This window comes from Phalacrocorax aristotelis, chromosome 7 (genome assembly GCF_949628215.1).
Source record: "Phalacrocorax aristotelis chromosome 7, bGulAri2.1, whole genome shotgun sequence".
Classification (NCBI taxonomy): domain Eukaryota; kingdom Metazoa; phylum Chordata; class Aves; order Suliformes; family Phalacrocoracidae; genus Phalacrocorax; species Phalacrocorax aristotelis.
The window spans coordinates 47,892,919-47,911,671 of NC_134282.1; the positions used below are offsets into that span (position 1 = coordinate 47,892,919).

At 41.8% G+C, this 18,753-nt stretch overlaps 1 protein-coding gene across 6 annotated transcripts in view; it reads right to left on the reverse strand.

Moving 5' to 3' along the window:
• Nucleotides 1-18,753, reverse strand: part of AKAP13 (A-kinase anchoring protein 13) — a 217,853-nt gene that overhangs the window by 143,287 nt on the left and 55,813 nt on the right. For 5 of the 6 annotated variants that reach the window (XM_075100605.1, XM_075100604.1, XM_075100603.1 and 2 more), the window contains exon 4: nt 9,782-9,826. In XM_075100605.1, the coding sequence (XP_074956706.1) occupies nt 9,782-9,814 (33 nt within the window). In that variant the 5' untranslated portion in view covers nt 9,815-9,826. Of the gene's footprint in view, nt 1-9,781; nt 9,827-18,753 lie in introns of those variants that run through there. The other variant, XM_075100606.1, reaches the window with a different exon arrangement.

Consider the following 18,753-nt stretch of genomic DNA (forward strand, 5'->3'; position numbering starts at 1 on the left):
CAAGCTGCTCCCACAGATCCACCCTGAGTGCGATCTGTGCCGAAAACACAGCATGGACACCCTCGACTTGTCTGTCTGCAGGGCCAGCATCAACACAGCTGATTTATTAATGCAGTCTCCCAGCTACTCCATGTCCCAAGCCAGCCAAGGTGTCTAACCCTGCGGCAGGGTTTATTTGCAAAGAGATAAATGGTTTAAAAGAGAGCAAGAAGCAGATTTCCTACCCTGAACCAGTGTGAACACCACAAACTTCTGCAGAAATAGGTACACTTGAAGAAATCCATTATTAGTAGCTTACATGCTTTGACAGAGCATGTCTCAGTTTGTCTCCAAATCAATCAGCTCAGAGATGAATCTCTACTGAGTGTCAAGATGCTATTATAGGTATTAGACACATATTAATCCAGGCAGCTTGAAGGAGATCTCTACAGACTGCCAACAGAAAATCCATCAAAGTAACAGGATCTCGTTAGTGCTGAGAGACACACATGATTTATCTTTATGGGTACATCTTCATGACATATCCCCTTGCTGCACAGAGCCAGGCAAGTTACTAGATTGGGCTGTTAATAGCTAATTTAGCTGCATCACTGCTTTAGCACGGGGCTCCACATGCTCTGCAGCACTTATTTTACCAACACTTGTTCAGAGCATGTTTAGTGCATCTGCTTGGTGCCGGACTGTGCTATGCAGACAGCCTGCACAAAACTAAACAGCCAAGGTCAATTCTAATAATTTTTAGCACACAGGAAGACGTGATAAAATTAACAATAAATTTAACAGCAAAATGGCAGGAATCAAAGTAAAGGGGAAAAATAGAAAGGATGAGAAAAGTACCATTCAACCGTTTGTGTTATACACAAACAACTATTGTTTGGGTGAAATTGGCAGTAGAGCGAGGAAAACAGCTATTTAATTTTTCATTTATTTGGGCAGTGTAGTGTTAGCCAGACCATTCGTTTAAAACACTGCGTGCCTGCTGTCCTCAGTAACCATTGCCTGCACTATCTGCATAAGCAACTATTGACAGCGACTCCAAACCCCTTCCACAGCAAGCCCCGTACAGCTCCGGTGCAGAGAAGAGGAAGGTATGGAGGAACACAGGGGGTTTGCCCTCTGAACTACACAAATCTCCATATAATGCCACCACATGAACATGAAAAAAATGAAAGACGGGGAACCTCTCTCTAGAAGAGCATTCCCTCCAGTACCGCCCAGTTTCCACAAGTGCCAATCTTACTATTACAAGGTTTTTCAGAAATTGTGGAAACTACTACAATCAATCCCTATAACACACATCCAAACTGATGGGAATGTCTTGCTCTGGCCTCTTCCTAAAGCCTCTTCTGTTCTTCACTATACTGTTAGCGAACCAAACCAGACCGTTTAACCACCAGTTGCTTGAGTGATTCATAGTATATCCTGCTAATTACTCAGGTAGCAATAGCAACAAAATTGTAGTGCTTCAGAGAAATAGCAGGCAGTCTGAATGTATTCAGTGACTAACAGAAATCGAGCTATTCTCTTGGCATCAAAGAGAGTCACAATTCCTGGAAGATGCAGTGCACACGATGACACATTATTTGAAACAATCTCCTATCACTGGAGTAGTTTTACAAATAGCCTTGATGTGTCTTAAAAGAAAAAAAAAAAAAAAAAACACATCAGATCTGAACACTAACATCCAAAGGCCTAAGAGAGCAGAAGGATGGCATTTTCCTGGTACTGCAGCCTCCTCTGCAGTACAGCAAAGCCCTCAAAGAGGCAGAGCTCAGAATGTGCTTCACAGAGTTCATTTTCCTGCCAGCTGCAAAATATTCTCACCAGTCTTTAAATATTTCACAACTACAGTACTTGGAGCTACCGTAATGATTGAAGCACTTTTTAAAGTTACATTTTTTGCCATTAGAGACTAGAAACCACTATAACTATTATCTTCCTCAACAAGTACCCCCACAATCATAACTACTAGACCGATGAAACTTTTTGCGACGCTTAGAAAAAACACTTTCTAACAAAGACGGAAACACAGGAGCCCTGCAGACACTGAAAACGTGTCCTGCAACAGTACTGCCACTTGATGGCAGTGCACAGCATCGATCTTTGCACAGAACAATTAATCACAGCTTATTTTATTTTCCACTTATGCACAATATGGCATTGCTTTATTGAGCAAGGCGGAGGACAAGCATTTGCAGAGACATTGCCTGCAGCACAACCTTCAGAAGCAGACGGGAGGCACTGCAGGTAGAGCCCAGGAGATTTGAGAGTTTATTTGAAAACTTTGTGCCTTCATCAAACTGACATCTTCATAGCCACTACTCTCACATCAGCTTTGCTGTCTGAACCGCCTCTACTCCAACAAAAGGACTGTCAGCACTTTGATACAGAAAATGAAGTGGGGACATATATCTTGATTGATAAGGTGGGAAATCTGTCTGGTCATTCTAAAGGTAACATGAGAATATTTACAAGCTCTCTACATAAATACGTTCCACAGAGGAGGAGTAGTTGAAGAGTATTTTCACCTCTTAAACACCAAGTCCTGACCTCGTTGCTCATTCCTGCTGAGAAGAGGGAAGGCAACAGGGTCAGCCAACACTGGGGATGGGATGCAGTATCCTAGTGTCTTTTCAGCTCATTGTCTATCACAAGAAATAAAGACCATAAACTCAGAACCTAAGAGGTATTTGCCATTTCACCTGGTTTTAATAAAACTCTTCCTGGGACAACGTAAGGATTCTTTCTGCAGTTTCAGAAAACAGGCCGAAGCAAACTAACAGCTCCCCAAAAGAGGGGATCGTTGTTCTCCTCTGCTTTCCCACTCCTACCTTGTACCAGCTCCGGCATCTTTCTTCTGGAAGTTGTATTATTTAAAGCTCACACGTAATGCTGCAAAGCAGTGGTGACTGAAGGGCAGAATTTCAGACAAATGCCCCAGACTTTAAGCTAGTCCATTTATTGTTTACCAGCACATTCATCCCCACAAAACAGAATCGCAGAATAAAAGATGAAATAGATAATTATAGGAGGAGAACCTGCAACCCAAATCACTAGCATCTTCAGTTTCAGATAATATGGAAGAAGCATTGAGAAGGGGCCTCTCAGCTGCAATTTAATCTATGGTTCATCCTGGAAGAAGGTGATGCTGATGGTCAGGAGACCTCTTCTGACCTCTCCAGTCAAAGCTGCCTTCAGTAAATGCACGGAAGTGACCATTCACAAGAAGTCCTCTACTAACATCGCACAGATCTCATGAGGTAGCAAACACCTCACTTAAGAGAAGCAAGCCAAGCCAATCTGTGCAACCTAAAGTCTTCATTTAGGGTACCCGGGAACGGGCAAGCAGCAGGCAGCTTGCCAGAGCATGGTGCAGAGCTCAGGTGGCAGCTGCCAGATGCCCATTTCAACAGAAAGGATGCCTTCTTGCATGATGTAGACCAGAATTTGGGAAGTGGAAGATGAAAAGAATCTGGATCAAGGACTTAAGTAACAAAAACTTAACAGATGAGGTCAAGCACAGTTTAGTGAGGAAACTATTTTGCCTGCAGAATGAAAGCAGAGCCAGACAAGTTACAATGCGCTCCTCTCAAAAAAAATCAGTTTATTCAGGCGCCCTGACCAACTTTCTTAAAACCAACAAAGAAGCAGGTTCTTCCACAAGCAACACAAGCAAATATTTGTAAAAGGCGCTCAGAGGCCTTCTACTCATTTATAATTCAAAGACATTTTGAAGGTGGAGCAGAAAACTACTTTGTCATTAGGAAGAAATCAAGTACCCAAACAAATAAAAGACAAGAGGTTTATCAGATCCTCTTACCACAGAGCTGAACTAAACATCAAGGCTGGTTCTCTTCTTGCCTAAGGACCTCGAGAGAAAGTAAGACAGGGCTTTTGTATAGTGATTTTCATGAGAAATCCCCACATCAAAAGCATGCGAGGTATGTTCTACTTTTTCTGCTGGACTGATCTCAGATATTCAGGCATCCCAGTGGCCTTTGTCACCACAAATTCAGCATTAGTAGAAAAGTAACTAAACCACAGCTGTCAACCTCATGACAACATTTTACTCTAGGATTATAAAGGTTTTTCATTTTGCCCTTTTGTCGATATTCTGAAGACCATTAATTATGTAGCACAAAACAGTGCACAAGGCACACCTGAAATGGTTTCAGCCACAGCAACAACCTGGCTGCCAGGCAGGCATGCCTGCACAACACCTCGCTGCACCCACGGACACGGGGAACCACAGCGCTTGGGACAGGCACTGCTGCCACAAGCCTCAAACTCTCTGTATTGTGAACTTTTTTCTTTAATCCTTTAATGCTTATTCAAAAGAGGGTATTTTCTTAAAACGTGAACATCAGAAGTTATCACAATTGTTTTTCTCAGGAATACACAGTGCACTTCAGTAGGGCATCATTCTGTGTGAAATATGTAAGTGGGAGAAAAATATTATAAGCATTAACCTCTTCCCATTTTAGATTCAAGCAGGACACACCGGGAAATCTACAGGCGTAGTTCATTCATTAACAGACGAGAGGACCTACTGTACCCAAAACCCAGGTTATATTAAGAGAGGGTCAGTGCATTCTTTGAGGCTTTTGAAGTTCATACTTCATTAAGTTGCACGGCGTTTTGGCTCAGAAGTGGGAGCTCTCATCTCTATCAAAACTCTCCTTGAGAAACTCTGCAGGTTACACAGCTCATAAGTGGCAGTTTATACAAGAGACTCCATGCACAGACCTGATTAAAGACCAAAGTCAATGGGAGCATTTTTATCAATTAAGTATTTGCCCTCCCATGCAATCACCAGTTATGACACATTTGGGTTTGTCACTCCAAATAACGTGGGCACACCTTAGACAAACCATGCAGAGGAGGAGTGCTGTGATTTAAAACAAGTTTATTCCTTTTAATCAAAAAGGAAAAAAGAAAAAAGTTTGCAGCGATACATCATCCTTCTCCAGCTGCTAATCTTTTCCATTTCACACCCACTGATCATTATCACCATGAAAAAACATTCCTGTCTTAAAGGCAGATCTAAGGTTGTAGCCTTGGTAGTAATCAAGAGAAGATGACACTTAATGCTTCCCAGCTCGTCCCCTGCATGTCACACCAGTCCTGTTCCAACACATTCATACCCAGTACTGCTTTCAGGTTATTCTTCTTAAAAAAACCCAGGCAAACCCAGCATTGATTTCAGAGTGGCAGGAGATGCGAGTGGGTTAAAAGAACAATCAATTACATTACAAAGATCCTACAGCTAGCGGAAGCTGAAATCGGAAGCCACACGTCAGTAAGATTTTCAGGACATTATATGCAGCTGAAGACTCGACCTTGATCATTCACTCACATGTACTCTGTATTTATTAAAGTTTGGTTAGAAATAAGGGCACAGCTTGCAGTCCTTGATCCTCCTGCAATTAGATCTCCTGCTGAATACTCTGCTGGATTTTCAATTAATGATAATATTTATAAAAAGATTAACACTTCACCTTTACAAAGCTCTTCCTGATTTTCTTTCTCTTGCCTGGATGTTAGCAACAGTTGAGTTTAAGCTAAGTGACTAACTTAAATTATTTCATTTTTAAACAGAGAACTTAACAAATCACAACAATACAAAAGGTCACTCAATAATAAAACTCCGTTGTTTACAGCAACGGTAACCCTTTTTTCCTACCCACATACTCCTGGATGATCTAGGTATTCCAATAGCATACCGACAATAGCTAGGAAGTACCTTACAATACTGAAGTTGAAATTTTGACTTTTGTTGGTGGAGAGATACAACTCTATAAAATGGTGATGATCAGCAAGGTCATCACAAGTATTTAACACAAACAAAACTGAAGCTCTTAACTTCCCACCTGCCATCAGTCAGAGACTTCTGCAGCCCTCCCATTCCACCAGAGCCCCACCAGCAAATGGAACAATTCCGTCCTTCAGCTCTGAGACCCTGGGCTTCCCAAGCACAAAGCCCCAGGCAGATCAGAAATAATGTCTGAAACACTGTCCTTCACCCACTACCCTGTGCTCAATAGAGTTCCCATATCGATGGGACAGCACTGAAATACAAGTAGTATGTAAGTAAAGACAGTTTGAGATTTAATCCGGCATCTGTGCATCAACAGAGAAGTTCCCGACTACAGTTTGAGGCAGGCAACCAAAGGACTGTCCAGACACACGGACTTTTTTTGCACATCCTGCAGTAAAATGCACCTGCAGAAATCAATGTATATTAAGGACCTTGTATTATAGAATATCCCCTTTCCCACAGAATATCCATACACATTGGAAAGAAGACAACCCATGATAACAGCAGCAACAGAAATCAGATACGCTCAATCCAGTCAAGTGACAGTTGCTTTTTGTAACTGTAACCCGTGCTAGTGAGAAAGCTGGGAGATAAAGCTCATTCTGTTAAAACCCTCCCCATGCTATGCTGATTATGGCTCTGCAGACCACCTCTGCATTAAAGTCAAGCTTGTACCACAAAGTTTTAAGACCAGTGTTGTAATATTGAGCACTCAAACCTTCATCATCAGTTATGTGAACCACAGAAGACCTTGTCAATGACTTCCCCACTCTACTACCCTACTTGTTCAGAACATCGCTGCTGCCAGCAAGACAGCAGCTCACATTAGTACCCCATCGAGACACCTGAGGAAGGAAAGAGTGGGTCGGTACATCTTTACTTCAAATTCACACCACAGGATTAAGCCACAGACTCTGCAAAGTAACACTGCCTTTTATAAAGGCAATTACGTGTTGCCAGTGGTACAGATGGGATAGCTGCTTGATCTACAGCCTGTTGAAGCACCAGCATTAGCGGTATCGCGCTGTGGTGAACCTTCCCTATGCTATATTGAGGAATGCTTCGCAGCCCTATCTCTCCTGGCACAAGCTCCTCTGCCCCATGACTGTGCTGTTGCAGGGCCAGGAGAGATCACTGAACAGCATTGGGGCAGGTAACAAACAGCTCCGGGTGAGAGAGACGATGCTCCTGGGGGGACCAACTGAACAAGCCAGGGACCATCTGTTTGCAGAGGATAGGCTGAGCTCTTGTCCCAGCCCAAACCCACAGCAATATAACACTTAGCTCTGGTTCCTGGCAACCTCATTAACCAGCAAACAATCAGGCAATGTTTAAATGGGACAGACTTATTTAATCACAAAAACATGACACTCATTATTCCTACAGGATGTGTTTTCCCACCTTATCTCTTAATCTTTACACTTACAAGGGCCAGCAGTCTCACCATTACGGGCTGCGATCACAAGCTCTGCAGAGGCAGGATAGCTGAATTTTACAGAAGAGGTAAATAAAAGTCCAAGCAGCCAAAAGAAAAGTACCAAAAAGGATGCAGCAGGTGGTCTTGTCTCTATTTATGTACGCTGACTTGAATAATACAGGAATCTCTATCTCTCTATTAGTGCGTATGTGGAAGTACAGTCTTTTCCATCACCCACAAAACTTTGGTCCCGAGTACATCAGACATCTCAGATTACCAAAACACTTTCCATAATTTTAAGGTATTCATCTGGGCAACTGGGTAATTATCAGATAGGATAAAATGTGCTCCAGCTCTCTAATTGGCTTCCAGGAACTGAACTGGAGGTCATAATTTTTTACTTTCTCATCCTAAAAGGAAGGAGGTGTTTATAAAAACTACCACCAAATGGAGCTTTCAGGATGAAACTCATGCAAGATTTAAAAAATTAATAAATAAAATCCAGTAATCTTGAATCAAGTCTATTGGCTTGAAAGAGCATAAAGGATGCAATGCAAAGGTGTCAAGGACAAAAAGGTGAAATCAGAGGGAAGCAATTTTTCCTTAGAGTAGACAAATGTAGGGAGATCCCTGACATGTCTGTACTGCCTGTAATTTCCAGTTCTTCAGAGATGAAATTCCTTATGGAGAAATCCACAGGATACTGTTGTCAGTTATTTGAAAACAAGCTCTAGGAGCCTATACCCAGAAACCAGAGTTGACATCACTTTGAAGGAACCTGGTGAGGGTTGGTATTCACCTACCAATGGCCAGGACTGTTGTGTCTGCCTTTAAAAAAATAAAAATACTAGGAAAATACTTTTTTCTTTATGTTCTGCTCACACCTAACAACTCTCAGATGAGCCGAACTGTCAATTAACAACATGCAGAAAACAAAACTCATCTGACAACATACAAAGCATTTACACTGAGAGGAAACAGGAAGACTAAATACTGAATTTTCAAGGTCCTTGGGTTTCTCTTTTTGTCATCGACTTGCTGGCGTTGCAAAGAAACACTGAGTGCCATATAATCAGTATTTTACACTGGGCTACATTCGACCTCAGCCCAGTCCTCCTCACTATCACGTGAGGATGAGGACTTTTAAGTATGCCACTCCAGTATTACATATTAAATACAAACCCACACAAAATGGTGGGAAAATAAACCAAGTCAGAAGATAAGACTGGGAAAACAAAGCCTCCGGATTAGTTAACTCATACACTGTTCAAAAGACATAAGAATAATTTTATGCTGCTTTCTACCATTCATGTGTTTCTACCATAGTGTCTACATCATATATTTGCACATAAAAGTTTCATTCCCTTTTAGTGTGTCCTAAGTTTAAATTAAGTTTCTTCAAAGTCAAGGTGTATTAAGTAGGCTTGTGATTTAACAAATTTCAGGCAACATTTAGTTTCACAGTAATGCAGAATATGGCAGCGTACTCCAGGAAAGCCATTCCGCCGAAGTCAGGTCACACTACGTAGTGTTAATCTTGCTGCAAGCACAAGGCTTAGTTCAGTAAGTAGAGAATAAGTTCCAATACAAGCTTCCAGCTGGTAATTAAAAGTAGGCAAAATTTAAAAGCTTCCATGGCATTAAAGGTCAATATGATCCATTATTTACAACACACAACACTGTCCAAAATACAGGGTTATCACCAGCCCTGATTGTTTCTCCCTCCTACCCCTTAAAAACCACATTTGCAAGCAATTTTCCCTCCAAGTTTTCCATCCTTGCATCCAGTTCTAACCTTGTTAGCAAGCTCTGTGGGTAGGACCATAAGCACAGGATGGCTCCATCAGCCTACCCTGCTCCGAGCACGGCAAGGCGATATGGAAAATGAACGGTCACAAGCCTGGCTGGCAGCTTTGGCACAAATTTAACACACGTGCGTACATACCCACAAATCCAGGTCTAATTTGACAGTCCCCCATGTTCTGCAACAAAGCTGCTATTCAAGAGCGAGAGGAAGCTTGTTCCTTATTAATGTAGCCATCGAGGTTACAAGCTTCCAGGAGGCTGACGTAAACCATTCCTGCTGCAGCACTCGCAGCACAGCCGAGCCGTTTGCTGCTTCCAGTTCCTCCCTGCCACGTTTAAAACTCCGACCAGAAAATTATCACCACAGCGGGCAACCGCTGCACACCGGGATGCCCTATTTTCGACACAAGCAATTTCTTCTTACGGCCTCTCCACACATCGAGTCACAGGAGCACAGCCACGCGCTCAAGCGTGCTTTGGGGAATTAAAAAATAAAAGCAGGATGCCTGCATGATGACAGCATTACTACATGTCTCAAAACCTCTTTAAAATTATCTGCTGGAAAGACAGAGGAGCTCTGTGACTTACCTGAGTGTTACCACTGAGCATTTGCAATTGAAATAACAAATAAGGTCTTTGGGGAACAAAGAAAAAAGGAGCATCATCTCCAGAAAGGGTGGAGGGGAATATTTTGTGTGAATCACAAAGAGTGGAAAAAACTGTTTAAATTTTGTACTCACATATAATGGAGCTTGCTGTGGATTAAGTTTCATGACCTCAGAGCACTGAAACAAAAAAGAAGAGACAAATTTAAGACTTCTTTGTAAAATTGTAAGTACTTCTTCACATGCTGCAGAACATTAAATTTCTGAAGCTGTATTAGCACCCCTACATTATTTTTTCCAATAGTCACTTTTACACAACAATTGCCTATTTTCTCTCTTTCAGATCAAAAAAGATCTGTCACTTTTTTAATTCATGCTCACACTAAGCAAAGACAACTCTAAAATGATTTCTAGAGCAAAGTGCTTGTCTGAATGTTGGAGCTGAGGATAATCCTAGTGAAACCCGCTCCTTCACGTCCATCTCAGTTTATCTTTCCTCCTAGCAACCTTCATGTCCAATCTCCTTTTTTACGACAATTAAACCCTTAATTGCTATCTGCCCATGCATTCCCCCACTCCTGCCCAAAAAAATATTTGTAAAAATTTGTAATTCTCACCGCTGTTGGAGAAAACCAATTTCTCTGACAAATACTACCTTGCCCAAGTTATTTTGGTGCCTTTTCCCCCCCTCCCGCTGAATTGTTTATTCAAGAACAGACGAAGCTCATGATTCTGCATCAGCACTTTTCACAGTCAAAAGCTACCGTTACTTGTCCACCGAGGTGACTTTAGTCAAGAAAAATTCCTATTTCAGGTCTGCTCCTGGAATTTCTGTATAACCTGGTGAAAGATATTTGCATTGAGCTTTGAATCAGCTGGACCAGAAGTTCATTTGCATTAGTTTCTCCACTGCAGTAGGAAATATTCACCTTAAAACAAAGCTCTTAAGCTTTCATTTAATATGTGTATTAAGCAGTCCAGGATCCTAAGATGAAGGAATGCAAAAAAATTAAAAATGGAATTTCTGCTGATGCTCATGTCTGCAGTACTGGTAATGCTCTGTAAATACTTCAAACCCTTTTTTAAAAACTGATGAAATGCCACTCTGCTTTTCACACAGAAAAAACAGAATCTTGTTCATACTTCGTTCCCTTCCAAATCCCACAGTTTGCCTTTACTGAGACAGAAATTAAACCGCAGCCTAAGCTTTCTTAGCTGATTCCTGCTACCCTTGCTCCCTCACACACTCCTTATTTTACAAAGAAATGTTTTGTACCAGTTGCTTTAAAATGCCTGAGCTACCTGCCAAGCTTGCTCACCAAAACACAGTCCCTCTGCAAAAGGTCCTCCAGCGCAGCCAGGGACAGACAAATATTTTGCAGAAGCTTTAAATCTAGTCAAATTCATCCCTGTTTCCAGTCTAAAGATTCCCCATCCAACAGCAAGAATATCTCAAAATGGTTATGCTTCATAGTTTTCCCCTGTATTTTCAGCTCTTACAAAGACTGACTTATGAAAATAGGGGCCTAGTAGCACTAGCTGTCACTTGGGCAGGTGAGCTTCAAACACAACTGCAAGAAATTCTCACTTCTGCCCTACAACATGCTCTTGCTGTTCCCAGTCCTACTGAGGGCTTAAAAAGAAAATGAAAAAAAAAAAAAAAGCATAAACCCTAACAATCTCCCTCATGACCTACCTGAGCCTCTCTCTCCTACTCTGAACCTGGGCATCTCGAACAGAGGTACCAAAACATTATCCAGCTGAAAGCGTTTATTGCATCTTACGGAAATTAAATCATGGCTGGAAAAACTCCATTTTAAGCCCACTCCACATTTGGATTTTTAAAAAGTCTCATTGGAATGGACCTGTTCCCTCAGGAAGCAAAATTAAGGCCTGTAGTCTAACGCAGCAATTTGATAGTATTTGGATGACTTAAAAAAAAATACTACAGCATAGAATCAAAACAGTTGTGCCTCAGATAATGTTTAAAGGGAGTTAATAAAAAGGATTGTTTTCTCACCACATCTTTTCAAGTCTTGACAAGTAACTGAATAACTTTTCTTTTTGTTGACAAAAGGTACAGTGTGATATAACTTCAAAGACAAAGAACCTATTCTTTTGCATTTACCAAAACTACTAGGATTACTCCTTATCCCCAAAATTCAGCCATCATCCTACACTAGCAGTATTACTACTGGCCTTCTATAGGATAAGGTTCAAGTTAAAGGATGTCACATGAAAATGCAGGAAAACGGAACATGATAGGTTTCTATTTGCCCAAGACACCACAGGCAATACGTATATTCTACTCCTCAAGTTTCTCTCTACTCCCAAATAATTAATTTTTTTTTTATTTTTATCACCTATTTCAGTTTCTCAGGTGTTTGCTCCAAGGAAAGGAAGTTATTCTCATGTACTCTCATATATTCCTCCCTCTTTTGTCATTTAACAGCTTTATCTCTTCCCTATCACAGTTCACAGGTATGTTGTTGTCCCTCTTGCCATTACACGCACTAACTTCTGTGACCTGAAAGCAAATTACATCTACATTCACTCAAAAAGCAAAATTAACAAGCACAAACTCCGGGAGATCACACCTGGATTTCAACCACAGCTGTTTGCTTTGCTTCGGCAAACCCACGGGGCACCAGCCAACTTCTCACCACCCTCCTGCCCCACTTTGTTTGCTCTACACAGTCATCAAGCCAACATTTTCTAAAAAGTCTCATCCAAAGCCTCATGAAACGAGAAGGAAGGCCCTAAGTGCAAGCCTGGGGCATGCACCTAACCCCAAAAAGCAGTAGCAGATCTAGACTGTTATATCTTCCACCCCCCCATCCCACCCCCATCCCACCCCCCCACCCCCCCTCCCCGACACAGATTTGAGAGGCTGAGAGGTGTTGACAGGAAGGGTTGGGTATCTAAGCTGGACCTCTTGTCTCCTTTCTTACTGAATGCTTCACAGGTGCTTTAGCACACCCTTTTCAGCAAAGAGGAATCTGTGTTACACCAGAACTAATGTTTCTTTATTTGACATTTGGGTTGCAATGCCATAGGACTGATCAGCTGTCAGCCCCATCCCTGCTTTCACAATTTTTGTACAAAAGGCCATTCCAGCACCTGCCACCAACACCCATCACACCTTTCTAAAAAGGAGAAACAACAGTTCATGTGCTCCATCACAAGGTCTACTCTGCCAGGTTTATCCAAAGTGAGAAGATGTTATGTCACTCATCATGCTTGATACACTCAAGACATTTTAGTTGAAAGTCCCAACACCAAACACTGCCCAAGCTCCTTTGATGAAGTTTTTCCTCAGTCCTTTTTTATGGAGCAGACAGTAAGAGGAACATTCTTACTAATACTGTTAAGACCATTGGTGGAAACCAGTAAAAAGAGCTTTCCTGTGCTGTCTAGCTCAAACAGGCTGCAGCAAAGGTCTCGGATCTGAACAAAACACCAGCTGCATAAGAGCAGGCCCTCAACAGAGCATTTTGGTTCCTGTATTCCAAGGAATAAAGGGAGATGGCATCCTCGGACCTTTGCCATCCAACAGAACTGCAGAGCAATTTGTCCTGCTCCATCATCTTCCTGGCAGATGCCTGACAGCAGCTGAGCAGAGAGAAATGTGAAAGAGGAGAAAGATCAGGAAAGGATGGGTTGGCATTAAAATTCCTACTGGGTAACCTCTTTCTGTGGTAAAGTTGGTTTTAGCTGTAGCCGAAGTGCCACAAGTCACACAGTCTGAAAGAAGTAAATACTTGATGCGTAAAGAAGGGATAATAATGATGCTTCTCATCAAGGAAAGAACGGGAGGCCTATGAATCCAAACTCATGACCAGTTTTTTTTCCGTTTTCTTTTGGCAAGAGAAGTGCACAGCAGTAGCAGTAAAATAAGGTGACACTGCTGAATACTTGGTCTTATCAAACAAGAGAACAAAAATCCTGAAAATGCTTCCTGAAGGAAGATTTTTCGCCCTCCCTCTTATTTTACTAGTCGGCCCTTACATCAGTAACTTAAAATGACTTCTCATATCACAATACACGTCAGTCCGATTTTTCAAAGGATGCAAACTTAGTTTGCAAGGAGAGGGCGGGTTTGGAAGATATTTTATCTTGTTAGGAAGTGCTTTGGCAAAAGCACATGAGAAAAACAGTGACAGATAAGCCCAAAAAAATATTCTGTGTCAGCAAAGGACTAAATTTAGGTTTCTAGACAAGTGAACGTCTCCAACCAGTGGGTAGGCAGGGAGCAGCCTCTGAGAGACTTTAAAAAAACCCACTGCACCCCAAACTAATAGAGTAAGAAAAAGGAAAACAAAAGAAAGACCATATTAGTAAGCAGGACTACTTTAACTGTAAAAATAAGGAAAATTTAAAAAGAGGAAAAAAAGGCTCAAGTGTTTTCTCCTGTATTAGAGCAGTACATCCTTCAAGCTGATGCCTGCTCTGAGCCCCAGAAAGAAAGTTCTATCTTTTTGGGCAGGTAGCACTTGCTCTATCAGATATCACAGACTGCAGTGAGAATACCTGTCCCTACTGCGAGATCAGACCTGGACTGCACACGAACTGCCCTGAAATCCAAACTAACAATAGCCAAATATAAATCCCACCTCCCTTGCCCAGCTCCCACCCACCACAAGTAGTCATGCTATCAGCACCCTCACAGCAGCCAGCAGATTCTGCTCCAGTAGCAGTTGCCTGTACTTAAGACATTCATATTGTTTCTTGCAAATAGCTGAATCTTTTGAATTTCAGTGCCTGGGAGGTTTATCACATGCTCTACAGCCATCCAGACACTTACCTTGCAGTGTTTCTGGAATTGTATTAAGTTTTTCCACTTAGGATAACACAGTGAAATCCCTTGTGTTTGCAAATTCGCAAGTAGGACATGAAATAAAAGTCCAGGTTCAAGGTCTTAAAAGCAACAGTGGTTTTAGAGAGTATAAAGATCTGCATAGGTCAGTAAAACTGAAAGCTACTGAAGTCTTCTCCAAATGGAAAGGATACCTTTCTGCTCTTTTAAGCAGTAGAGAATTAATACAGTGAGTGGTATTAAAGTTTCTTCTAGAGAACTTCAGTGTTATTTTGCACAAAATTTCATGGAAGGGGACAAACAGCTATGCTTGATTCTTCTGGGAATGGTAACATCTGATGGGGAAAGAAAGAGAAAAAGCATTTATTTGCTTTACTGTGGTTCCCAAAACCTCAGCCAGGATTAGGACTCCATCGGTTATGTGCTGTAAAAATGTCAATGCAAACAAAGTTTCTGCCCTGAAGAGTTTACAAACAAGCACAGGCAGAGGGAAGGGATACGAACACCAAGTGCCTAAGCAATAAATCCTCTTCAACCACTACTCCCAGCTACCATTTAATTTAACGTTAATTAGTTGGCTTATTTCTTCTAGACATCGCAGGCAAAGTATATATCTTGAGGACAAATCTGAAAATGCGGCCAATGGTCCCCCTGATCAACCCAGTCCGCGCACAAGCAGTAACGCTGACCGTCTTTGAACACCACATAGCTAGGAGATGCTAAAATAGCTTTTTGATTTTCCCATCACGCCCTGTTCAGGCTTGCTCTTTTTGGCACTAGGTTTACATCAAATGCCAGTTTCACCACCCAGCTTTTGCATGCTTCCCAGCATCCACTCCTTGCTGCTTCACTCCACAAACCATACGAGGAGTATGTAAGAAAGAAAACATTGTGCTATTCTCAAGACCCTAGCCTCAGAGTAGTCTGTTTAGGAATTTATTTATTTTTTTTTTTTTTGTTTAAGAAGCATAAAGGAGAGCTACAGGATGGGCAGAAACAAGAACGACCACTCTCAACAACCACTGACCAGAGCTGCAACAAGCAGGACGACAAGGGGCAGTTAAACCATGTAGTATATATCTGGGAAAGCCTACCTACCCCCTCCCCTCTCCCTTATGCACTAAACACTTAAAATTGAAGTGTTTGAGGTTTTTTCAAGCTTTTCAAGTTCAGTTTTAAAGGTTTTTTAGGTAAACTTCAGTTTTAGATACACTTCAAGTTTAAGCTTTGCTGAACCTTACCTGAATCTCAGCACTTGACTTTTTCTTTTTTTAATTTTAGCATTTGATTTTAGAAACAATGATCTGTATTTGCAAAGCTTTAACCATGCACTCCCAGCTGTACAAAAAACAATCTCAGCCATAAAGAGCTTGTGGTTGCGGGTAGGAAAGAACAGCCAAAGAACACATGAAGAACCTGATTAAGTTACAGATCGCATGGAAAGCATTCGAACAGATAAGCAGAAATGCAGAGAAAGCGGGACGGCTTTCCAGCTGTAAGGACGCATCACAGCATCGCCAGGCTGAAAGGCAAAGAAGAAGGGTTCGGGTTTTTTTGTTGTTGTTGGGTTTTTTCTTTTTTTTTTTTTAAATGGTTTTGTACAAAGTAAAGTCTGTTACATTCTCTAACACTGGTTTGTACGGACTTCAGTCTTGGAAAGGATTAAATTTTGTGACTTCAAGGCTCTGGAGTAACACTTCACCAGGAAGTCCAAATTACATATATTCCACAGAAATTAGAGAAGCACTATTTATGCTGCTTATCTGTAAGCGAGTAAGCCATGAACAGACTTTGTTTTGTGCTGTAACGCTGCCACCAATAAATATCCCACAGTGGGACAACCTGCACTATAGACAATCCTCAGATCCTCACCCTTTAGACAAACAACACATAAGCTGTAAAAGTTTAAAGAAATCCAAGGATTTCCAGGGAGCACACATCCACCCCCTTCGGCTGGGCTGCATCGCTTCCTCCTATACGGCTACACTATAAAAATAAAATCAAGCTTCCAAAAACACATCACTACTTATTCAACAAAGCACAGTGTCCTCAAGGGCACTCCCCCGCACTCAGGTTTTTACAAAATGTTAATTTATTAAGTGCTTAGAAGTATCAAGAGGATTGAGTTTCAGGAACTAACGTGCTCCTGCTCTAAACTATACAAGATAAATAAAGACAGAGTAACAGCAAGTGGGGGGGACTGCAGAGAAGACCAACTGGCCATATACAGATGAATTCCTGCTGGAGCCACGAATTTCATGCAAAGAGAACTAAAATAGCAACGTCTTTCACAAGTTTATTGTTCTCTCCTAGTGTCAAGGGAATTACTGAGCTGGAATATTGCCCTTTTCTTATGAGTGGTATATGACATTACTGCATTGCATTACCCATCACCACTCTCCTCAATTTTTGTTATAACACAGTTATTTGAAAAAGGCCCTTCACTGTTTGGGGTTTTGCTCCCCTCCCCTCTCCCCACCCTTTTTCTACCTGTAGCAAAAAGTCTGAAAATGGAAAGAAACAATGGCTTGAGGTTTTTTTTAATTACCTATATTCCCTTGTTTGGCATTTTTTCCCAAGTGTCTTCCTACAAAGTTCAGATCTGCAATAGCTTACTCTCACCCTGTGGTGTTGGGTGAGACACAGGTTTTCGCACACACTTTGTCCCACAAGCCCCACTCATACTGAATGAGCTCTGGAACTCACCGTTGATAGAATGAACGAGCTTTCTAATGGTGTATTAATGCCCTCTCCTTAAAATCCCCGTGAAAGGAGACTAAAAAAATCCAGGTCAAAACCTACAGCTTCAGCAGGAGAAATAAACCCATAACGCAGTTCTTCAGCAACATGCATGGAGAAATTTGAACAGAGTAGCTGCAATTGGAATGACTAAAATAAATCTTAAGACAGAAGATGACCATATGTCCTTCCAGGCATCATACTAAATGCAGAACGACTTTCCCTGTAGCTGCACTAATGCATAATTTTACATATCTGGTTAGAAATAGAAGGCTGGAGGAATTAGGAGAATAACCCACCCCAAGATTATTTTGCAGACATATAGGAAAGTGATACCACCAGCAAAAGCCATTGACCATGGAAAGGAGAGGAGGTGAGGAAATGAGAAACCACACTTCAAACATGTGGCAGCAAACAAGTCACCAGCATATTGCAGCACTGGGCTTACCATCACAGCTGAGCTTAGAACTACAAAAAAAAACCACACCCAGGTATTTGTGTACAATCATCTGAAGTTTTTTTACTTGCTGAAGGTTATGTTTTGTCACTAAATTAATTGCTTAAAAAAATATCCCTCATGCAGCATTTCCACAGGTGATACTGCTTCCCAGCTGTGTCCTGCCTGCAAACAAAACCATATGCTGCCATTCAATTACAAATACAGAGGAGTTTCTTTTGGCTGCAAGCAATGGAAAGGAGGCTTAAAGGCATTTTGTGTTGGCTTGGCTCTACTGTCACTCGCCTCCAAAGGCGTGGAGGTAACCCAGCAAGCCACCCTCGGGAAAGCCAGACACATGCAGATCGCTTTCACAGCAAGGCAAAACTTCATTACACCCTTCTCCCCTAGAAAAAAAAATTTAAAAGAACATATTACATTGCAAAATCAGCCTAAAATTCTGTCTTTTTTTCTTTTAGCAGTGTTGGAAGCCTCAGGACAATGGCCTTCACACACAACAGCCCACCAGAAGTCAGGGAGGTGCTACAGCTGGACAACTTGCAGGTTATGCTGCAGGAGAGGGGCCAGGAGCCTAGCTGGAACACAAGCTAACAGAGCATCACTGATTTAATTGACTGATGATTTAATAAAGTGCTCTGGATATAAATTAACTTGCTTTGCTTAATGTAGCTCAGCTTCCTGGCAGCAGGAACTGGCCCAGCGCTGCTCCTGGGCTGGGAGCTGGGCTGCCCAGGGCTGCACCCACCGCTGCTCCCGGGGTCACCCGTGGTCCAGCCGGCCCCACAGCCACACCACTTCCCTTCCCCAAATTTCTCCCATTATCCTTCCCAAAATAATGAAGCTTAACACAAAGCTAAGATGCAGACTAGCGTATACACACATGCATAACAAAAATAAGCTTAAGCCTTTTTCATGCTCTAATAAAGTCCCTTACCCAGCTCTGCCAGCCCTGTCTTACTCCAGAGATGGATACCTGGCCAAATACCATAGCCTCAGGACTACATTTCTTCTTTTTCACCATTTCAATCTTATAATTGTCAAAAATAGCTTTTAGTGGATTACTTAATTCCTACCCAAAGCCTGGAAAGAGATGAA